This window comes from Diadema setosum, chromosome 3 (genome assembly GCF_964275005.1).
Source record: "Diadema setosum chromosome 3, eeDiaSeto1, whole genome shotgun sequence".
NCBI classification, from domain to species: domain Eukaryota; kingdom Metazoa; phylum Echinodermata; class Echinoidea; order Diadematoida; family Diadematidae; genus Diadema; species Diadema setosum.
In genome coordinates, this window is record NC_092687.1 from 21844605 (window position 1) to 21869099 (window position 24495).

The 24495-nt window shown below is 38.4% G+C and overlaps 1 protein-coding gene across 1 annotated transcript in view; it reads right to left on the reverse strand.

Annotated features, from left to right (window-relative positions):
- Positions 1-24495, reverse strand: part of LOC140246688 (MAM and LDL-receptor class A domain-containing protein 1-like) — a 68323-nt gene that overhangs the window by 21507 nt on the left and 22321 nt on the right. The window contains exons 6-13 of the mRNA XM_072326027.1: positions 23071-23225; positions 18693-18888; positions 17304-17441; positions 16646-16917; positions 16327-16408; positions 13405-13575; positions 9907-10172; positions 1188-1278 (exon numbers count right to left, since the gene is read on the reverse strand). Of these exons, the coding sequence (XP_072182128.1) occupies positions 1188-1278; positions 9907-10172; positions 13405-13575; positions 16327-16408; positions 16646-16917; positions 17304-17441; positions 18693-18888; positions 23071-23225 (1371 nt within the window). The remainder of the gene's footprint in view (positions 1-1187; positions 1279-9906; positions 10173-13404; positions 13576-16326; positions 16409-16645; positions 16918-17303; positions 17442-18692; positions 18889-23070; positions 23226-24495) is intronic.

The following is a 24495-nucleotide window of genomic DNA, read 5'->3' on the forward strand; positions in this document are numbered from 1 at the left end:
TTCTATTTCTCACCATTCAGAAGGAAATACATAGAAATTTCCGGTTTTGATTGGCGGCCATTTTGGCGGCCATCTTGAATATCTCAATACCCTCAAGGATGCAAGGTTTGCATCATCCAGACTCGGAGTCAACACCATAGAAATAGGGTAGATCCATCAATTGTTTTCAATTTCTCACCATTCAGAAGGAAATACATGGGAATTTCCGCTTTTAATTGGCGGCCATTTTGACAGCTATTTTGGCGGCCATCTTGAATATCTCAAAAACTTCATGGATGCATGGGTTGCATCATCCAGATTCAGATTCAGCACCTTCCAAATAGGGAGAATAATCAATTATTTCCAATTTCACACCATTTAGAAGGTAATACGTGGGAATTTTCGGTTTTGGTGGCCATTTTGGGGGCCATCTTGATTATCTCAAAATCCTCAAGGACGCAAGAGTTGCATCATCCAGATTCGGATTCAGCACCCTCGAAATAGGGTAAAACCATCAATTTTATTGTTTTCAACATCTCACCATTTAGAAGGAAATACGTAGGAATTTCCGGTTTTAATTGGCGGCCATTTTGGCGGCCATCTTGAATATCTCAAAATCCTCAAGGATGCAAGAGTTGCATCATCCAGATTCGGATTCAGCACCCCCGAAATAGGGCATAACCATCAAAAAACATTGGGTGGACGGTAAAACAAGGTTAGGCCCAAAAAGTGGCTTTGGCACCCAGGCTATTATGCGAGGTAATACTCACTAAAGGGTGGCATTGTTGGTGGCGCTGCGGTTGTTAAGTCGGTGGTCGGAGCGGCGGTTGTCTCCGGTGTTGTCGGCATGGTCTGATCTGTTTCTAAGGGTTGTGCTGATATAATCAATGATATAATTGATGAAACTTTCGTTTAACATATTCAACTTAATATTTTGCAAAATTATTGGCCAGCGGAGGAATTTCAATATAAATGAAAGTGAACTGCTTTGTCATGCATTGTACTACATTCAACTATGAGACGAGAATGGATGCACTTCCATACCTGATCCCAGGTAATCTGTGCGTGTTTAGTTAATAGGGCAATGTCTTTATTCCACACTGTTCACGCCTTTTTCACCTGATGAAACTGACTTTAAGGTTGTCTGCATCGAAACCTTAAAAGAAAAGAAAAGGGAAAGGTCCTGGTCATACAGGACATAAACTCACTCGTTAAAGGACAAAAGCCTTCAAAAACTGAGATGTCATCAATGGCCATATCAGTCTGATAGGTGTCACCCAGTATACCTTCAAAAACAATCTGAAGGGAACGAAGAGTGTAACATGTTAAAGTCTGAATACAACTATAGTTTCAGTAAGCGTTCATTAAAAAAGCGTTGAAAATGTCCGAGGTGAAAAGTCAAACATTTGAATGTTAGGGATGAAAAATAAATGACAGAGGAAAAGATATTAATAGCAAAAAATGTCAGAGGAAGAATGTCGGAGTAAAAACTGTACAGTCAAGGGTAAGAATGTCAAAATTAAACATGTCAATTCATACATAAGGTATGATTGCATAGCATCACTCCACCTATGACACTCCACGTAATGCTAATTGTAGTTACAGCACAACAAATGATGAAAGTCAGCTTCTTTAACATTCTGTTTCGTGTCCATCGTATGGGTGGATTCAGTCTGTTGTCTTTCCGTCATTTCGTTCATACAATGTGTATGCATGGAGAAAAAGAAAAACGGGTTTTCTTTCATTCCTTTTTTAGGGGATGGTCAAGTTGTGACATGCAAATTCCTTCTTCTCGGCCCTGATTCTTGTGGAAACATTTAAGCGTCTTTGACCTTTTGAACTGACCACTACCATGCCCTTTGCTTTCGCCGTATGATGTCGAAAAATCAATCACAGATAGCGTCAGCTCGGGTTACCAATGTTGAAGTTTCTACCTCTACAGAACGCAGACCATTATGAATATTTCATTTTCATAATCATGATGATACTTATTGTTATTACTATATTATTGCTGTTGCTGTAACTATTTTTTTTCTGTCGTCTTCATTATATCTACAATATACGATTACTATAATGGTCATTATATACACAAAAATAATAATCATCTCAAATCCCTCAAGATTACGAATGGCTTCACTGTTTATGCTTACAAGAACATACGCGCTTCAGAGCGGGAAGATAAATGCAGCTTTTCATATTCTTCAGTATATTCGCAAAGCCCTTGTAAGACTCGTTTATCGCTTAAAATGTATTATTCCAACTAAATTGAACAAAACAAAGGGAATTTGAATAACATTTGGCAAACAATAAATGATCGTGTGAAAACAAGAAAGAAGGATTTCCATGATTTCATCAATAAAGATGGAATTGAAGTAAAGGACCCATCCGAAATTGCTTGCATCTGTAACAATTATTTCACTAATATTGGTCCTGAATTAGCCGCATCAATTGATTCTGATGTTGGCTGTTTCACTGATTATATTTTTGAACATTTTGAATCGTCTTTATTTCTTACTCCAATCAATGAAAATAAAATTTAGAAAATTGTGCAATCTTTTGAAACCAGTAAATCTTGTGGTTATGATGAAATAAGTGTAAATCTGCTTAAAAACAATGTTTTATATTGTTTCTCCATTGAAACATATTTGTAATCTTTCTTTTATTACGGGAACTTTTCCAGATGCCATGAAAATTGCTAAAGTAATTATTATACTTAAAAAGGATGATCCTGCCGAAGTAACTAATTATCGCCCCATTTCCTTGCTTCCCGTTTTAGCTGAAATTCATGAAAAATTAGTTTATGATCGTTTATATAAATTTCTTATTGATAATAATCTTCTTAATCGGAATCAATTTGGTTTTAGGAAGGACTACTTAACTGAGTACGCTTTAATACAATCAAGTGATGAGATTATTAACACTTTGTCTAACAAAGAACATAAAATAGTAGTTTTTTATCTAAGCAAAGCTTTTGATACAATTGATCATCAAATTTTAATGTACAAATCATCAAAATTATGTATAAGAGGTATAGTTCCTTCCTGGTTTAAAAGTTATCTTTTTAATCGTAAACAATTTGTTTTGTTTCAGTCTAAAACTTATTTTTATTCTGATATTACTTGTGGCGTGCCCCAGGGTTCAATCCTCGGACCTATTCTTCTTCTTTTTTTTTTGATATATATAAATGATATTATTAATTCATCACATCTTCATTTCATATTATTTGCAGACGACACAAAGATATTTTATTCAAACAAATGTATAAATACTCTTATTAACATTCTGAATACCGACTAAGTACATTATTGTCCAAGGTATCTCTGTGGTTCAAGTGCAATAAGTTGTCATTGAACGTTGATAAAACCTACTTTATGTACTTTAAGAGCCCTCAATCCCATACCAGTCACAAAATAGATATTTCTATTGACAGTGTACTTATAAGTGAAAAGAAATCCACCAAGTTCTTAGGTGTTATTCTGAATTCAACTTTGACTTGGAATAAACATATTCACAAAATATGTACTTCGATTTCGAAAGCGATTGGTATACTTTATAGGTTGAAACCAATTTTGACAAAGAACGTTCTTCTAATTTTGCAAAATTCTTTTGTTCTACCACATATCAAAAATTGTAATATCGTATGGGGCAACTGTAACAAATCCAAAATTGATTTGTTATTTCATTTGCAGAAAAAAAAAAAAAACGTCCGAATTTGCACACATTCACCTTATTTAGCCCATACCGATCCTCTATTTAAACGACTAAAAATATCAAAAGTCAATGATTTTCATATTTATCAATCCGCTATGTTTATGTTCAAATACATCAACAATTTCCTACCGTTCTTCCATGATACTTTTATCTCAAATAGCAAAGTACACTCCTATCCTACTCGTCATTGAAATGACATTCATCTAAATAACCCGAAGCTACTTATCGTTCGTAGATCTATCTATTGTATATGGAATTCTCTGCCCTAACAAATTAAAGCATGTACATTACTTTTTTTCTTTTAAAGCAAACATGAAAAAGTACAATATATCAAGTTATGGGAATTAGCTGATATCCCACCTTTGTAAGCAAAAATTAAATAGATTAATTTTTTATGTTTTGATACCCCCCCCCCCACCCCCAGTCCCATTAGGCCTCGGTCACACTGCCCAAAAGTCGCGTAAACGCATGAATCACGCAAGAAATTTGGTTTTGCGTGCTTGTCCGTCGAGAATTTTCGCTAATTTACGCGATAAAAATCACCGATGGATTGAGCAAGAACTACGGAAATATCACGTAAAAATTACTAACAAACCACTCATTTTCAGCGCATAGGCACGCAAAGGCCCCAAATAGGGCGAATACGTGGTCATGCGCGACGACTGAGGTCCACGGTAAACCACGTATAATCTGCGCATTATCACTAATGAACTACGTATGAATCGCACATTATTTGCGCATAAACGCGATAGCGGCAACATTTTCGCGAACGATCACTGATATTTCACGCATATTTCGCGCATTGTCCGCGTAAGAACGACGCAAACTACGCAAAAATTACGTAAAACAGCGCAATACTGCGTAAACTTTTACGCGAAGCCGAGTTTTGAGCTACCGTACTCAAAACCTGGCCAAAGTCGCGTAAACGCATGAACCACGTAAAAAATTTGAGCTTTACGCGATACATGCGCGATTTGCGAATTTCATGAGTTTGTCTGACTTGAAACCTTCGTAGTTGTCAGTCGATGTGCGCCGGATCGACGCTTTACGCAATTCCCTGCTCAAAACTCGGCTTCGCGTAAAAGTTTACGCAGTATTGCGCTGTTTTACGTAATTTTTGCGTAGTTTACTGTTTGCGTAGTTCTTACGCTAACAATGAGCGAAATATGCGTGGAATATCAGTGATCGTTCGCGAAAATGTTGCCGCAATCGCGTTCACCGACTTCCTTCCACTGACGATTAGCAGACATTATGACGCATGTTTCGCGCTTGTAACACCTATATACATATCACTGAAAATCACTGAAAAAAAAAATATTGGCGTATATATATCTCTAACAGAACACGTATAAAAGCGCATGTAATACTTATGAAATACTGATGAATCACTGATATATCACCAACAACTCACGTATGACTGGCGCTATATTAAAACGACCATTTTATCATATCCCCGTCAGGCCAATTCCTGCTGCCGAGGGGTGCACATCAAACCCGTGTTTTGCGTGATCTCTCCGTAGTTCTTGCGCAATTCATCGGTGATTTTCATCGCGTAAATCAGCGAAAATGGTCAAATTCTCGACGGACAAGCACGCAAAGCCAAATTTCTTACGTGATTCGTGCGTTTACGCGACTTTTGGACAGTGTGACCGAGCCCCCATGGAATCGCGTAAAGCGCTGATCCGGCGCACATCGGCGGACAACCACGAAGGTTCCACATCAGACAAGCTCATGAAATGCGCAAATCGCGCATGTATCGCGTAAGGCTCGAATTTCTTATGTGATTCATGCGTTTACGCGACTTTTGGGCAGTGTGAGTGGGCCCTTACATCAAATTATTCAATAAAAATATTCAATTTTTCTTATCTTAAAAAGGCACCTAGTATCGTGCGCCTGCTGGGCCCTTCCACTTGCACCAGCACTCACCTCATTCTCTGTATAATAGTGTCTATACAATTTTTGTTGTTGCAATATGATGCCAGAATATCACTGTTTTTTTTTTCTTTTCTTTTCGATAAGTATACAAGATGTATGTTTTGCCCATTTTCTTTTTTTTTTTCTTCTCTTTCAAGGCTGTCGTATCTTCAAGGTATATGCTTATTTTGCATTTCAGCATTCACACTCTCAATATATGCGCCAAGATTCGGTCTGATAATTTGATTCACTTATCCCGAGTGGTTCCCACTTGACGTGTTCTCTTATTCTTTTCTTCAATCTGTACACGTATATCTCAGTTTTGTATTCGGATGTACACACTATGTTCTATTGTTTGTAAATAAAAAGAAATGACTGCATTTCATTTGTAATATATATTCGATGCAAAAAATTCCTACAAAATTCATTTGAATTGAATTGAAGACAGATAACTTCTAACAGACGTAAATACGGGTTTATCGGCTACTATGAAGAGAGTAACATGCTCTTCACAAATACATCAACACCCGGCGGATAGCATGTCAAATATTGTATTGGGGAGGCTTAATTGATTCCCGGGTTGCGGATGAACAGGAAAATGACAAAATCTTATTATCTCATGTTATGCTCTGCTCTTAAAAAAAAAAGAACAATAGCAAAACAATACAAACAAACAAAAAACCTGAAAACACGTACTAATTCGTATACCCCTTAATTCATGTTGTATTGAAGGTACTGTATTAAATGGCCTGGAAATTTCTCTTGCTGATGTGCAAAATTTACTAATTGTCATCTTTTCACATGATTTCTTTACATTTTCTTTTGATCATAATTGAACAATGTACATATTCGGCCTTGTACTTTGTGTTGATTCCAAATTGGTGAAAGTAGCAACAGGGAGATGTTTGAGAGCAGGAGTTGAATCTCCTTGCAATTTGTGCAAATTCATGCGAGAGTTCTATAGCATGACAGTGGAATGCTATTGGCTATGATGTTCCATGCTCCACACCGCTCTTCTATACAGTTTAAATCTTGAGACCAACGAACTTATTCTTGATTTTAGGCATCTTAAGCTATATTTCAGAGGAAATTGTGAAAAAAAAAACCAAATATGAGTACCTCACAAAAAGCTAACTTATAACCATCTTCGCATAATTTTGTTCGCCATCAGGTAAGCACTTGAATTTTAACTCTTTCGGATAAAATAATTGGTTTATACGTGTTTCTGCGTGTTTTATGGAGAAAGAAGCACAATCTTTCACTGATTTCACTTGGCATGTCCTGTTCTCTGCACAATAAAGAAAGGGGCAGCGAACTGCTGCTTGCTAGGTCTATTGTGATTAAGGAATGACGAATACATAAACAGATGTGCTGTCTTTTATCAAAGCAAATTATAAACACCTGTGAAAGAGCGCATAGCTTCTCGGTGGCATGAAGCATGGGTACAAAGGACAGATTCTAGTTTCTTCTCCTCAAACACCTCCCTGATCAGAATTATTTTTGTCCTTTCTTTTACAAGGCAAATTGCGTAATAGAGCTCAGCTGCTGCGTAATGAGTTGTATAGGTAAACGGACATCTTTCAACGGAACAGGGAGGTGGGAAAAGTCTCTTCCCACCTCCCTGAACGGAACGACGATCGTCTGAGTGCTCATGAAGCGTTACGACTTCGGAGAAAATACAATCTATCTTCATACGTCGTTAGGTTATACGATGATTCATCTCTATGTGAATGATCCCTGCGGCTGCAAGTATAGCACAATCTTTCAACATCTTTGGCCAGTGCGGGGGGGGGGGTCAGAATTTTCGCACATAAAGCTCTTGTTGTCGAGCAAAATGTGTGATCGCTGTTGGGAAACGATCACGATGAAATTAACCAAATAAAGGGAATCACATTAACGTAGTTAATGGACAGCCCCACAATAATGTGGAAGGAGACTGGGAAGGAGGTTATTGTTGTTTGGTCTTCATTCCATTGCCTGCAGCTCATTAACGCAAGACTGAAATATCCAATTCTCCCTATCGCATGTAGCTCTCCGAATCTGAACGCGTGTGGCGGTCTAATTTTTTTACCTTTAATTCTTGGGACAGTAACTTAAGGTTTCATGCGTGCGAGCTAGCTCGATGCGCTACCGGCGAACATTTTTTTCCGTATATGGAAACGCTATGGGACATTATTCATCGTGCATCGTGATTGTCAGCCAAGGCAGCCGGCGGCGTGGCATGGCGAGCATGGTTCGAAGAAAATGCAGTCGACTGTGGAGAGCAGGTACACTCGCAGAGAGTAGGCCCATAGCGTTTCCATGTACGGACAAAATATACGCGGCCTGTGCATGTGTTGCACCTATATTGCTCGGAGCACGAATATTTGTCCAGTTTTTTCCTTTTAGCATCATCAGAAGTACACTCTGCTGCCTCACAGAAAAACCCCATGGTGTAATGGATAGTTATATTCGGGAAGTGAACAAACTAAAGTCTAGACAGATATATTTCTTTGGATCCAAAACAAAGCTGGCAAGTTCGCCTATAGAAAAGCACACACGCAATCAATAACCGGAAGTTACTGTCCCAGCCTGAGAAGTTCGATATCGAAGGTATCGAACGATATCACTTGATATCGCCTTGATATCGGCTTATCTTAAGCTACGGTCACGAAGGTTCGTACGAACGATGCGTTCGTACGAATTCTGGACTTCATAGAGATTCGTAGATGGGGCACAGATTCTTACGGCCTTCTTACGAATTTCGTACGAACGCTGTTCAATTCGCAAGAACAATTTAAGACCTTTTAGTGAACCGAAATGATTTTATGTTAGACTTACGGCCATCTTACCATTTCTTTTTGTCGTGAGATGGTTGTATGTGCTACTCACGGCACTCTTAAGTCATTAGTAAGAAGATTTTACAATTTTTTTTTGGGTATATTTTGTCGGGTGGTTAAAAAGACGCTGCAGTGTCCCCTTCCCCCTTTTCCCTTTGATTCCCTTCCCTTTTGGTTTCCCTTTCCATCTAACAAAGATGCTTTCTGGTCGAACACCTAGAACAGAGTGAGGATTTGAACTTCGCGTGTTTGACTTTATACCCCTAAAACTCAACAGTTGCACAAATTGTGTACCTACGCCTTACGAGTCCCTTACGAACTCGAAGAGTTGTTCGTAAGAACGCCGTGCGAATCTCCGTTCGTAAGGCATTTTTACGAAAGACGTAAGAGCCCTCTATACACGACTTAAGGCGATCTTACAATCATCGTAAGGCTCCTAGAATTGTCTTTCGACCCTTCAAAATTTTGCGTAGTTTCTACGATGCTCGTACGACGATCGTACGGCCTCCTCAAGAAGAGAGGGTTTCGTACAATGCAAAAAAAAAAAAAAAGATCTTGGACAAGACCATCGACCAGGCTATGAACTTTCGAACAGTCCACGAACGGTCTACGAACGCTGGTTTCGTACGGCCTTCTTAAGAAGATCTTATGAAATTGTCTAAAAATCGTTCGTGCGGCGTTCGTAGCAGTTCTTAATGGTATTTATGACCGAGCAATTAATTACAAACCCTAATTTAAACTAAACCCTTTCTTCTATCTTAAGCTCTACGTCTCATGTTAAACGTCATGTATCATTGATTCATAATTGATGTGAATTTAAACAGTTGTTCCCCTGTAAATCTAACCAAGAACATTCCATATTTCATTCAGTTTTACCAGTTTTTGTTGATTACAATAATTATACCTATTATATCATTATTTTTTTTTTGTCAAACGATTGCGTGTCAAGTCTTTATATTTCACACTGAACTTATATCATATCACATTTGATATCTATACCTCTTTTACCTCTGACATTTTCACCGCCACGTTACTCAACACTTTTACCTGACATTTTAACCAGTGACAATATTTTGTTTAACCTTTGACACTCCTACCCTTAACAACTTAAATATATCTTTCAAGTTTACTTTTGACATTTTGGAGACTGAAGGGAAAAAAATCCAAGTTAATCGACAAAAGTAATCAACATGCTGTTAATTGACGCCTTCTGCGCTCTTTCAAAATTCTATAATGTAATTTTTACAAATATCATCAACAACACAAATAACAGCATCTTGGTCAGAATGACTCAACATGTATCCAATAACTTAGACGGAAAAAAAACAACAATGGTACGATTCACTGAGAACATGTCATTAAACAATCATTAACATTTGTAATAAGGTCGAGTCCTCAAGAACTTTTACATGTATCTACGACATTTGGAACAAGATGCTTCACTTTTCACAAACTCAAGGACTGCATGTAAAACAATCCTTACCCTGTAGGATTCCTGATCTGGAGAAATGTTGATATTTGCTTCTTGCCACTGGTTCCCTAAGTCACTTCCTCCCTGCGTCCAAACGACCACGCCTTCTCCATTGCCTCCCATCACCCAGACATTCAAAGTGCCCATGCTATTCCCCTTCATGTGGTAGAAGAACTGGAAACACATGTCAGTCAAGTTAGCCTGGGACTGCCTCGATGAAGACAGACGGGCATTCTCTCCCGGTGAATTATTTGACGCCTCGGTATAAAGGTAGTACCCTGTATTTCAGTAATTTCAAAAAAGTGGCGCAAACATTTGTAGCCACATTTCAACCTGAACTTCAAAAAAAAATAATTTTTGTCATTTGTGGCAGGCAACCATCTTATTAAAAAAAAAAAAATACTTTGAACATCTTCACAAATGGAGAAACAGATAACAAAACCCGCCATTTAAGTGCATCAGTTCAGATTACGGGGAAGAGCAGCGTGTGTGTGCGTTAGTGTGTGTGCCTAGCTTTGCTTCGTCGGCGAAGATATATGGAGGGAGTACTTCAGGGGCCTGATGCATTTTTCTTCTTTACCTGAGAAAGAGCTTGGGTTGATTTTAACAGTTTCTCCGTAGAGTAAAAAAAAAAAAATGTGGAAAATATACTAACCTGCGTTTTCAGTTCTTACCAGAGTTTATCTCTGCAAGCGTCATCAGATATGTTGCAGGCTTTTAGCTGACTTTAGACATTAGATGTCTTTGTCCGTGAGGGGGCCAAGCTCTGTTGGTCCAGAATTTGCCAAAGCGTTCATGCTTACGGTCTTTGATGAGGTCAACAAAAGTACCGTAGAGTCCTTTGTTTTGTTCTCTACACTTTTCTGGTGCTATCTGACCATGTCAGTAGATCCTCTTCGCGAAAACCACACATTCATTCTGGAAGGACAATTACTGCGTTATGTTGCATCAGTTCTGTTGGGGAGACTCTCAGCAAGTATTTTGCCTGCAGCATGATTCTTCTGTAGCTGGTGTGCTCTGATTTCTCACTTCTGTTTTTGTACAGGGTGGTTGTGATGGCGGCGCGGAGATGCTGAGGTAACTTGCCTTAGTCGCAGCAAAGCGTGAAGAACTCGTGTAGCTCGTATATATAGGGTTTTGCCACCAGTCTCCAAGATTCAAGTTCCATCCACACCTGCTGCTTTGCCGATTTTCATTTGTCTCTCCAGGGGTGGGGGTGTCCGCGAGCTTTCACAAAAGAACTTCTAGATGGGATGCCGTGTGCGAAGTACTAGCTCCACCCTCTACACCCAAGGTTTTTGTGCAATGGCAAAGCCAGCTGGGAAGTGGCAGCGAAGTCCTGGGTGGGTCGTAGGTTTTACGGTGGAGTATTCTCGCATACATGCCGCTGAACTATAAGTTAAAAAGGCCCGCCTCCCCTGCTAGCTTGAACCATAGTTGGTGACCCACGACCGCTGTGCACAGAAAGAAGATACAATAAAAATACAGAAAATTGTGCAAAAAAAAAGACCCCCAAAAAATATAGAAGAAACGAAGACAGAGAGGGTAGACAAATTTGCTTGTTATTTCTTATCATTTCTTATCGGGGAGAGAATGGAAAGAAACATTAAGTCTATTGGGTTGTAGGCATCCAAGACGATGGATAAGCCGTTCTTTGCATACACAACGTGCTACATGGCAGGTTGTCGATGGTGTGTCCTGGTAGGTTAAAATGGTGGCCTACATGAAGTCCTGATGTCTGAAACCTGATGCATCAAAATTATTTTGTTGTGCGATCTGTCAATCTCTGTTTGGTTTCGCCTCTGTAGATATTGTGGTAGGCTGTACATGATTGTGATGGAGTAAATCACATTTTCAGTCCTATAAGAGAGTCGGTCTCGGGTAATTTATTTTTTGACGCCTTTGATGTTGCCCCTCTCACATGGCTGCACGCTTTCCTCTCGTAAGATGTACGTGATGTCAATGATGGTGTAAACGAGCTATGCAGTTGATGGGTGACATGTGAGTACTAGCTGTACTCTGTCTTTGTTTTACTGTCTCTTGGATTCCAGGAGCTGTTGTCGACAGTTCGAAGATTTGGATTGCCTCTGAAGAACCCTTCACGTAGGTGTCAAGTTTCGAGTCGAGAAGCGAGAATATGACATCAAGGTATTGACTGATGACCTCGGTCGGGCATCCAGTAGTCAAAACTAAAGGTTCACCGGAATCTCCTCATTGTGTATTTAAGGGAGAAGATAGAATGTTGACCCACGAGGGTCCTTTTGGCAAAGAGTAAATGTGGATGGCTGGAGACTGCTAATCTTGATTAGATAACTGTGTCCCTAACAACCTTCTGATGTCCACTGGTAGGATCGTTGGGCACTTTTAATGTATGACGATGGACCTAGGCGATGTACAAGTCGCGTCGCCATACGACGACGGCTCCTCCTTTGTCTTATGATGTGGTCGGGATTCTTCCTCAGGGAATTGAGTACTTTTTCTTCTTGCACAGTGATACGTATCAGATCGAGAGGGTGTTCAGAGTGACATACGGATGTTGACGTTCACTCTACATTTGTTGATGAAGTATTCAAGATTAGGGGTCTCACTTTCTGGTGGAGTCTACGTTGAACGCTTAGGTTGGATAGATTCAATGGATGGAGAGGGTGAAGACTGTTAATCAATTCTGCTGAGTCATTGATTCCACGTGCATCCCTATCAGATTCACTGTTCTTCTCAGCAAAGTGGGGTGGTTTTTTTTTTCATCGTGGACGACTTGCAAAATTCTCCAAGTCAAGTCGAATCTCGAAATCATCAACAAAGCCTTCGAAAAGATCAATCCTCTGGGATGAAGGTTTGATCTTATCAGCAATACCATAATCATGTATTCCACTCGAATTCTCTTTAAAACTGATGTTCATCATAAGTATCAAACACTCTCTTTACCTTGAGGTATGCCAACTGGTCTGCAAAGCATAGTTTCCGCAGTTGATTAATTTAATAGGCCATCTGGTAACTTTGATATTGCATTTGCCGTTGAAACACATGTATTGAAAGTCAGTCTCTTCAGATGACGAGAGCATTGTTATAGATTGAAGGAAAAACGTTTTTCCCCAAACATGTTTATGTGTATTAGGGAGGTAATGTGATTCAATTGGTAGCGCATCTGCCCCGCAAGCAAAGTACTCGGGTTTGGGCGTGGGTTTGAAGTCAAAGAGTCTAGCTGAGCAATATGTTTGTAATCATGCCGTACCATCTTACAAGAGGCAAAACACTGTCGCCTGGATAAAACATTCAAACCGAAGTACCGTATGTGCGAGGGAAACACACAACACGTGCATGCATGTGAAAGATCCAACTGTATTCATTCATCGCACAGAGCAGGGTGCTAACCCAGTGAAGTGTACATCCACACCACGTGTTGTAATATATTGAATGATGCGCGACTAATCAATTGAAAAGGTATGAAGGGTACTGGTCATTTCTTTGTTCTCAAATTAAAGAAGGGTTCCTCTCCTTCTTCATACTCACCAGTACCCGAGTGGTCAGTATCAGGGCCAGTCCCTGCAGAAATAGTCGGACCCGTTTGTCTTGTCCAGTCAAAGTCATCATCCAGGGATTCACGCCAGAAACACCTGTCGGCATCAAAGTCACATGAGAGGGGCAATACATCGCTCCCAGGAGCAGCTTCTGATGGTACGACTGGGGAATAGAAAGTGTATGGTTATTCTAGTCATTTATACATACATTACATGTGTTCATAGGTTAAAACACCCTGAAATATCTAAAATTACGAAGAAAAAGTGATCATACATGTTGAGAAACAAATCTTTATTAAAATGCATTTTGTAGTTGTATTTCCACAAACATTGTGTGCGAGACCTACCATGTGTGCAGTGGCGGATCTAGGGGGGGGGGGTCAAGGGGGACACGTGCCCCGGGCGCCACTCCTTCGGGGCGCAAAAAACGAAAAAAATAACGAAGAAGAAGACAAAAAAGGGGAAAAAAACGAAGAAGAAGAAAAAAAGAAAAGGAGAAGAAGAAGGGAAAAAAAAAACTCGCCCGGAAGGGGGGAGGGGGAATGGTGGGGGGGGGGCAGAAAACCAAATCAAACAAGATAAAAACAAAACATGATGATGACGCGGACAAAATGACAATGTTTATTGTGTTCACACAAAAATTCCATGTTCTGTGAGCTGAAATACAAAAAATTTCGGCTCGCTTGCTGCGCTCGCTCGCCAAAATTTATATAAAAAAGAAGGTAAGAACAAAACGTGATGATGACAAAATGACAGTGTCTATTGTGTTCACACATGTCATTTTATATTTAGCAGGCAAAATGTTTCACGGAGCAGCGGCTGCAATTTCTTTCGTTCTGAAGCGATCGCCAATTGGATCAAAAGAAGGCGCCAACGGTTTCGAACATACGGGGGGCGCAAAAAAAAACAAACGAATCAAACAAGATAACAACCAAACGTAATGATGACGCGGAAATATACAAATTTCGGCTCACTCTCTCGTACTAATTCAGAGTATTTTTTCAAGTCCTCAGTTTGTTGGTATAAATCGTTATCTATAAGGCCGTCACTACATCTTGATTAGAATTGTAAGATTTAACAAGCAAAAAATAACAAGAGTTTCATGATTTGTAAGCTGAAATACAAAAATTTTCGGCTCGCTCGCCAAAATTTGTATAAAAAAAAAGAGAAGAAGATAAGAACAAAACGTGACGATGACGCGGACAAAATGATTATGTCTATTGTGTTCACTCATGTCATTTTATATTTAGCAGGAAAAATGTTACACGGAGCAGCGACTGCAATTTCATTCGTTCTGAAGCGATCGCCGATTGGATCAAACGAGGACGCCAACGGTTTCGAACATACGGGGGAGGGGGGCGCAAAAAAAAATAAAAAAAGATAAGAAAAAACGTAATGATGACGCAGAAATATACAAATTTCGGTTCACTCGCTCGTACTAATTCAGAGTATTTTTTCAAGTCCTCAGTTTGTTGGTATAAATCGTTATCTATAAGGTCGTCAGTATAATTGTGAGATTTAATAAGCAAAAAATGACAAGAATTCCATGTTTTGTAAGCTGAAATACAAAAATTTTCGGCTCGCTCGCTGCGCTCGCTCGCCAAAATTTATATAAAAAAGATATGACCAATACGTGATGATGACGAGGACAAATAAAAATTTCAGCTCACTCGCGCGCACTAATTTAGACTATTTTTTAAAGTCCTCAGTTTTTTGGTATAAATCGTTATCTATAAGGCCGTCACTATATCTTGATTAAAATTGTAAGATTTGGTAAGCAAAAAATGACAAGAATTCCATGTTTTGTAAGCTGAAATACAACAATTTCGGCTCGTTCGCTGCGCTCGCTCGCCAAAATCTATCAAAATTCAGTACATTTAAATCACCCTCAAAAGATCCCTTTTAAGTGCTTGAAAAAGCATCATGTGGACTTTGTTTAAAGTCCCTACCGGGATGGTGTTGGGGTTGAACACTTTTTCAGAAATTAGGGACGCAATTTTCGTGCTTGCCCCGGGCGCCGTTTTCCCTAGATACGCCACTGCATGTGTGGAATTATTCACTTGCAGAGACAGCATATCAACCCTTACTGTTTTGTCAAAACAAAATGGAAAACAAGAAGAAGACATTATCTACTGGAGACAAGCCATCTGACACTATACAAATGATGCACAGGACAGAGTGGATTGGTGAGAATTGCATGCATAATTTTAACTTGAAACTAATTCAACCCACAAGTGGGTTTTAGACTGTTTTCAAAATTAAACGAGAAGCATATCATTTTCACTGATCCACGAAATAGGCCCGTGCATCATTCATTGTATAAAATTGCCATAAAACTTATGAAATTCAACCTTTTCCCCCAGCATGCGTCCGGTACACATACAATGCTATACAAGGTTGAGCCATTCGTTAGGATTTTACCGGATACCTGGCTCATTGTAGATCAGTATATATCAATGCATGATAATTGACAAATCAGATTACAGAGATTCTAAAGCCCATTTTATGACACCAACTGCCAGGTCAGTTATCTGCTTAAAGGAGCCTTTGTTCAGTTAAGTACCGAAAAAAAAAGTAGGACTCTCGTCAGGGGTCGGTAAGTTTCTCGCTGACTAATCTGTTGGTTCTTGCAAATATGTGTGTCGTTATTATAGTGTTATTCCTTTATCTTTACTCATTTAGAGGGACAATTATATACATTTAAAGGCACTGTGTTAGTGTCAATGATTCCTGATTAAGTTTAATCACAACTTCTAACAACAGTATCTTTTGTAAATATCACCACACAGTGCTATGTGCAGGATAAAATCAATTCTGTCATTAGTACAAATCTTCATAATGTACAAAGAAACCTGTCATTCTTTTGTTTTCATTCAGATTTTCTTTTGTACACGTGTTCATATGATGTTATCACCATCACAGTGGCCACTCTGAAAGGAGATGTCGTCCAGTGCTGTGTCCGAGCTCCCTGACCCAATGATACCAACAAAGTATACCTACGGAGAGACAAAATGCTGTGCCATCAAACATCAACAAGAAATCACATCTTATTCTGTGATATAAAAATGTTTCTATATAATCATTCTAGTGTATTTTCAACAGAATTATAGTCTGCAATTCAGAATTCTTGATTAAAGATTAATTTCTTTTGAAACATTGTTTGCTAACAAAGATATTTCGACAATAAGAGCAAAGTTAACGTCCACATTCCATTTTCATGAATTTCTACTCACGGCATTTGTGAGGTCAAAGTTCACGGGAACTTGACCAAGTAGCCATGTGTCCTGGTCAGGGCTTTGTGCTCCAGCCAGTGACCACACATAGTGGTCATCCATCATCAAGGAGCTAGTGTTGGATGCAAAAACTATCAGTTCGCCGTGCCCCACACCGAGCATGTGGTACCAAAATCTGAGGCACTGTTGACCACTACTCAAAGGCTCATCGAGGTAGAGGATCGCCCGCTCACCTATGGCCTTACCCGTCTCCTCTGTGTACATGTAGTGCCCTATCAGGAAGACAATGAATGTTGGGATTCAACCTCGTTTTACCATTTCTTTTATGGAGTCATTTCTCATGTTTTATCCTTACTCACTCTTGACATCAAGTGGCACGACATTGAGTCCTAGTTTGATGGAATAGAGTGCTTTGTCCGTTCTCCATATCTGGAATTTTGCATTCCAGTGCAGACATAGGAAAGTAAAAAAAAAAAACAATTTTAGATAGTAAGCATATGGTAATATATGATTAATCATATAAAGTACATATTGGATTTCAGCCTACTTGATTTTGCGAGCTGAACATTAAAAATTAGATTTAAGATTAGAAAATTGAAAAAGAAATGAAATACCATCATGGGAGCCTTTCTTCTTTACAAATTCTGTTTTGACTCACCACTGCTGGTGCCTGTGGTGTGGTCGACATTAGGACCAGTTGTGCCCGTCGAGGTGCTTCCTCTATGACGTGACCAATCAAACTCATCCCCTCCAATATTCATCCACGAACAAAGTCCATTCTCAAAGTCACACGATCCTAACAACATAACCGTAATCATTGATATTCTGAATGGAAAAGTTGAAATATGAGTGTGTGTTAAAAACGTGTGTGTGTCTGTGTCTGTGTCGGTCTTGGAGCATATCTGTGTAACAATTCTGAAAAAGAACACCATGTTTAGAAGATACATCGATCACGTTATTGATTTGTTCTCTCTAGAACGCATTTTGAAAAGAAGTTGTTTTAGATACGGTGTTTAAGACTGTCGTCAGTTTTAGATACATATAAAAGTTGCACCTTCAAACATCTTGTGAATATCTTTTATTTCGTGCTATTCTTAACTATACAGAAACTGAGATTAGTTTAAAATTACAAGAAAATCCTAAAAAGAGGTGACTATCTGTGAGCGTCTTGATTTGGTACTCTGCTACATACCCCGAAACAATGATTTAGATAGAATGAAGAATTTCGAAAAACGTTTAACATTACGATAATATCTATCATCATAAAATAAGAGTGTCTGTGACATCGTGATATCATTTTTTTTTTCATTCATCATTGTCCACCGTTTCTTGCATGCTCGTGTAACTATATAGCAAAAATAATTACCATTCTCTAATGATCGAGTCTCAATACATACACCGTTAGTGTCACAAAAGTAACAAAAGTAGAAAATGATGTGACAGTGAGACATGCTAAACAATGCCTTTTATCAGCATTGTAAATGATTATAACTCATTTTCAATAGCTGCCCACTTTGGTTTAGTTGTTATGAAAAAAGACGGCCAGTAACACAGGACATAAAATCAACGGAAAATTCATAGAGGTAGACGTCTACTCTGGTTTACTTCTTGTAAACATCCATCTTCATCACATTTTAGAAATTTTGAGGAAAATAATTCACATTCACACGGTACATTTTAAAAATGGAAAACGATCGACGTATCAAGGACATGCTTACTGTACATATAGCTCTGTTAACAATGAGACAAAGTTGTTAGGACTCATCATAAAATGTGTACTTCAACTGCGCCTTGTGTGTGTGTGTGTGTGTGTGTGCTCAACTTTAGCTTCGAAAAGCAATATGCATTGATATTCAATCATAAGGTAATCTCATATTTCACATCTCTATCCACAACGTTTTTACTCGGCCTCTAGAGAATGATGTAGAATACGCTGTAGACACTTTGGCCTATACAAGTTTATGGATTTAAGGTTTGCGAAAGTCTGACAAAAGACTTCGTTATGTGTCTTTATATTCCTCCTACACCCTATCAACAGTGATCTCACCAGCTCCTTGACAGAATCCTAGCCTGTAGTCCACCTCATCTATGGCAAGGTCACCTTGTGGTCCATCACCTACCACACCTTCAAAGGTCAGTGAATAATTCTCATATCTGGAAACATTGACTTCTGCGTAGAACCAACGGTCACCCAGGTTGCGACCTCCAAAGCTCCATAACGATTGGTCTAATTCTTTGTCAATCTGAAAGTGGGAACAAAATAAGGCAATACGAGAAAGTGACTAAAACTTTAAAATGAACTGATATGCCTCAATATGCTTCGATGTCTACGACTTTTTATTACAGATTGATAATTATGTATGCTCTTTTAATTTATTGTTTTAAAAAATATTTATGCAATATGAATTCACCCTCTACTTTTTACTCTTGACATTCATCCACTTTTTCAGTCGGATGATAGTCGTATCACATTTTGCTCTCGGAAAATTTTACTGTAAAGCTAATGAGATATTACCTGATAGACAAGTTAAGCGACTCAAAGTACCTATACGGTAACTTGGTTGTAAAGACAGCATAATAGTGGTCGCGGACTGATAGTATGATATATGTGTCACAAGCTAAATGCATTTCTTATTTTTTTTTATGAATCTTGGGGCAATGTTTCAAAGTCGGGTACATTCATTCAATGTCAACTATTAGAAAACCAACTAAAAAAATCATCATGTGTATGTGTAGAGTGCATAAGAGAAAAGAGAGAGAGGGAGAGAGAGAGAGAGCGAAAAGGAGAAAAAAGTATCATCAAGGTGACAATGCGATAGATAAAGTGCAACCAATGACTGAGACCTTGTTTTGCTTGGTTTTGCAAATCAATTAAAGGCTATGTGCAAGGAAACAGAAAATAGCTCCAGCCCGGTTGTGTTCTGAATGTATAGATCTTGCTTCAAGTCTTTTCTTATAATTATGCTAGATACCTGAGATGCTTTGCAAAGAAGTGTCTCAGTAAAGTGTATAGCTTCATGTAGTTTTCTAGATATCTCGTATAGCAGACACATTTTCGACCTCGTCGAAAGCCCTAATGTGCTAGCTCGGCGGCAGGAAGAAAGTCCGCTACACCCATACGCCATTTTGGATGGTGAAATACAGGGGTACATTTTCGTTGACGGCCAGGAGCCTCATTTCTACAGCTTTTGTGCAGTCTGTGCAGTGCACAGGGCGAAGAGACAAGTTTAAATCCTAACTTTCTGCAGTAAGCTGAATCCTGGTTGTAGGTTTAATGTACATGTATATGAATTTTTGTGAGGCCATTGCTGCTCTGGAGGTCCCCGGTAGACAAGTAAAAAGACATGTATTTTTTTAAAGCTTTAATACAGCGGAAAGCATTGATAACTGAAGTAAGGTTGATATGGATAATTGATAATGACATGAATTTACTGCAGCATTGTTTGAATATGTACATGAATTGAGACAATAAGGCAGGTCCCAAACTTCACTCTAATATTTGTGGATTGAATAGAAATGTAGTCGCTTGGCATGAGTTGTATTCATATTCACAGGTGGCACTGAGGTGGAGCACGACTCCAGCCGTAGGAGATCGTCAATGGTAGACAGTGCCCCACCCTCAGTGGAGAGTCTGTGGACGCCACATGGTGACACGTTTATTTCTCGCATCATTCGGAGTAGCGACCCCATGCACTTAGAGTGTCTCCAATTCGGACTCCGTTGAGGGTGCGATTAGCGTAGCCGGGGAGTGAGAATATAATAATAATAATAATAATAGTGGCTACTTGTATAGCGCACAGGTCCACTTTTCAGTGCTCATGGCGCTTCAAAAATGAAAAAAATATCATATATTTACATGCATATACATATTCAAAGATTTCAACAAAGAAGAAAATGGTAAACAAAAGCAAATATATACCAAATAAAGAATGAACATATATCAATTAAAAATACAATATTGATCCAATATCAATGACATACAGCAATTACAGTCCTCAGTATGAAAGGAACAGATAAGTTTTAAGTTTGGATTTGAATGACTCTGTAGATGACAGTTCCCTTAACTGAAGAGGTAACTGATTCCACAATTTTGGTCCCATAACGGAAAAAGCACGATCACCATACCCATGTTTTACTCTGGGTGTTTGGAGTAAGAATGCATCTGATGATGAACGTAGCCTTCGTGTCGGATTGTATTTTTAAACAGAATTACTTATGTATACTGGGGGAAAAGAATGAACTGAATGATGTACTAATAACAGAATCTTGAAAATAATCCTTTTTTTCTACAGGTAACCAATGTAGGGAACGGAGAACTGGTGACATGGAATCAAACTTATTAGTAAAAGTTAACAATCGGGCAGCAGAATTTTGCAACCGTTCGAAAAATCCAACCGAGAAGAAATCAAAGCATGAATAAGTATCTCAGCTGCAGATTTAGACAAATATTTCCTTATGAAACTTAAATTACGCAACTGACATCGAACATTCCGCTGAATATGAGTTACATGACTTCGAAATGACATTTCCTGATCAAATATGACACCTAAATTACGGGCTGTTTTCGACGGAGTAATGCAAGTGCTACCGATGTTGACATGACATGACTGAAAACGTTTTATATCGCAGTGATTCATCTCCATTTGTAGATCGTGTTTTTAAAATCATTCTCTTCAAAATGGTAAATTTTTCATGAAATGAATTAGATCATGGATGCATCTTTAACGCTGTACTTTAATAGACGATTTCATTATTTTCTGTGAATTTATACTAAACAAACACCTTCGCAGATGACTACGTCCCCTAAAGATCATGTAAAGCAGGTGTGCACGGCAACATTGACCATTTTATGAAATATTTCCTTGTAAGCTTCATTTCACAGCTGGGTGTTCTTCTAGTTTGTTGATCTGAATGTCCACATCATTTTATCTTTTTAAGTAGGTGTATAATATATGTGTTTTGCAAAAATGGAACTGAGGGTGTTCGGGCATTTTGAAATCAATGTGGAAAGATCCAATGCACACTTTTACTGAATTTTGTTTATTTTTTCACAAACAGTCAAACACGCAAACACAATTAAAAATCTTGAACAGTTCAAGGGGCGAGGGAGGGCAATTGACGGGGTAATCCCCTAGAAACTCTCCTTTTCCATCTCTCATATTGTCGTTATGCCATTATTAGGACACCCTATACAATTAATTGTTCTATAGGTGGCGCTGTTCATCCTGTTTGTCTCTTGGACTTTCTTTGCGTATTGACGATCTCTCGAGCCTTTTGTGCGTAGTGTCGTAGTGTCGTGGGCAGTATAACTTGTGGGCTTACTTCTTGTTGTTGTTATTTTAAAGATCGAAAGAAGATTTTATTTGATGTTGAACTTGTGGGCTTTATTTAGGCCTACGTAATGTCGAACTCGTTGGCTGTATAACGAGTGGGCTGTATGACTTGTGAGCTGTATGACTCGTGGGTGTCAGTCTCGTGACATGCACCCCCTTACTGGCCATGTATACAAAGCGCAGACTTTACTCTGCGTGTGGAAAATGCAATATCCATGTTGTATATCATTAATCGCTTGCAATTGAACTATACAATCTGATTCTCGTCGCTGTATTGTAATTAATGCTTCACTCATACCTCGCGCAAATGTGATTACAGATCCCCACAAATTTTCAATTAGTATAAACGAATGTATAGCGAACTTACAAGTTGTCCTAACTTTTGTTCATTTTAATGGCTTAATGTTTTAAAGAGATTGGTCATGTGCAAATTTACTATTGTCTTTCTGTCAAAAGAAATGTTTCTTAGCCACTATAGATATCCTCTACTCTAGGCCTATATCAAGTTAAACACACCTACATAGCGCCTTACACTGACATACAATGTGGACACAGGGAAATGCAACCAAATCCATTATAAACATGGGAATGCAAATAATATCCCTTCATTAATTATTTCATGTCTGTTAGCTGTCCTGGTTTTGTTTTGTTTTGTTTTTGTTTTTTTGTCTTATCTTCCTTGTCCATCAATGTAGACCTACAGTACCCATCCATAATGAACCTTTTGTCTTTTCTCTTTATTGTAATTTTGATAGAATCTTGTAATTTTGTTCTGTACAACTGTATTGTACTTTCCATAACGATTTCCGTTTTTAAACGTCTTGAGTGTATTAAGGGTATCAATCGTAGAGAATCACAAGAATGAAATGTTTGTAATTCGGGATTCTTCTATTCATAGCCCCCCTTGATATAAAGTAAGTGTGTTTGGGGATTTTTTTGGGGGAGGGGCAAAACTGGTTAAGCTTTTGATGGTAGACTTTCTTCCAGAGGAAATCTTCGCATCGCACGAGTGAGGATCGTAGCGCCCTCTGACTTGATATGTAATTACATGAAGATATATTGTAGCTTGTGTGATGAGAGATTTGAACTCACATAGACATTCATATCCCCAATGTTGTCACCAAACATGTGATAGTAGAAGGACCAACACGTGACTTCATTACCCCCAGATGGATCAAGTTCCGGAGTCGTCAATCTGGCAACGTCTCCAGCATTGTGATCACTTGCTTCAATGTACACGTAGTGTCCTGTTGTGCAGATAACAAGACAAAGCATTTAATGCAAGTTGCAGAAACTCTCGATCTATAGGATTATGAACATTATATCAGGTTGGTTGATAAATATATTATACTGACAGAAGTCAGATCATCCAATCAATCATTCACATTTAACATTAGCAAACTTTGGTGTGTAACAGTCTTGTTCCTGACATTCAGTTTTCATTGGTTCTTTGACAAGGACATACTTGAATTTATGTCCAAGTCCATTCGTTGTTGTACATTTGTACTTTACTGCCATTTCTGAGTTAGCTTATTGAACGGAATAGAGTCAGAAAAAGTCGAAGAAATCTTATCAGGCTGACTATATTATTATTTGAAAATGTGTCCAGTTTTACTAATTCTGGTGAATTTTGACAAAGTATAAATATGACATGTATATAAATGCACTAGGTAAACATTTTGTACATATTATAGTGTTGCCCCTTCTTTGATGTTATATTTGTCTGTATTCCGTAAGGGATCTACATTCTACAAACAGTGCTTCTTCGTAGTCCCCTCCTTATTTGTGATTATATATATATATATACATATATATATGTTGTATAACGATATTTTGTTTATATTGTACTCTGTATATATATATATATATATATATATATATATATATATATATATATATGATAGGTCAGAATTGTGAACGATGTACAATTGAGCCAAAACAACGCCAAATTTCAAAAGTAGGAATTACTCCAGATGATTTATCTTACGTGAAAGAGTATAATTAAAGCTTTAATATGAACCCAATTATACTAGGATTTTCCCAGAGGAACAAGTTTTTATTCACCGCGGAAGTTTACCATGTCCAGAGCAGCGAACGTCCGTGAGGAATAATACTGCACATACATTTGCTTGCAACGATCCGATTCAGTTCAAAATAGTAACGATGTATCTTAAGGGATATGTGTATGTATTAGGAGAATATTAAGCTTGTACTCTTAAAGGGGAAGGCTACTAACTGATCAGTGGGAATCAGTGCTGGGGATGATTGTTCCAATTCTTGTGGGATTCATTTAAGAGTACATTATATATCTATCGTTGTGTGAAGTTTATTTGCTTCAGAACGGTCTCATATTCAAGTAATGTGCAGCTTAATGCCCCGTCACTGACCAGGCATGCTAATCTGGAAACATTAAACTGTACATTACTTGAATAATATTATGAGACCATTCTGAAGCAAATAATTTTCACACAACAATAGATATATAATGTACTCTTGAATGAATCCCATAAGGATTGG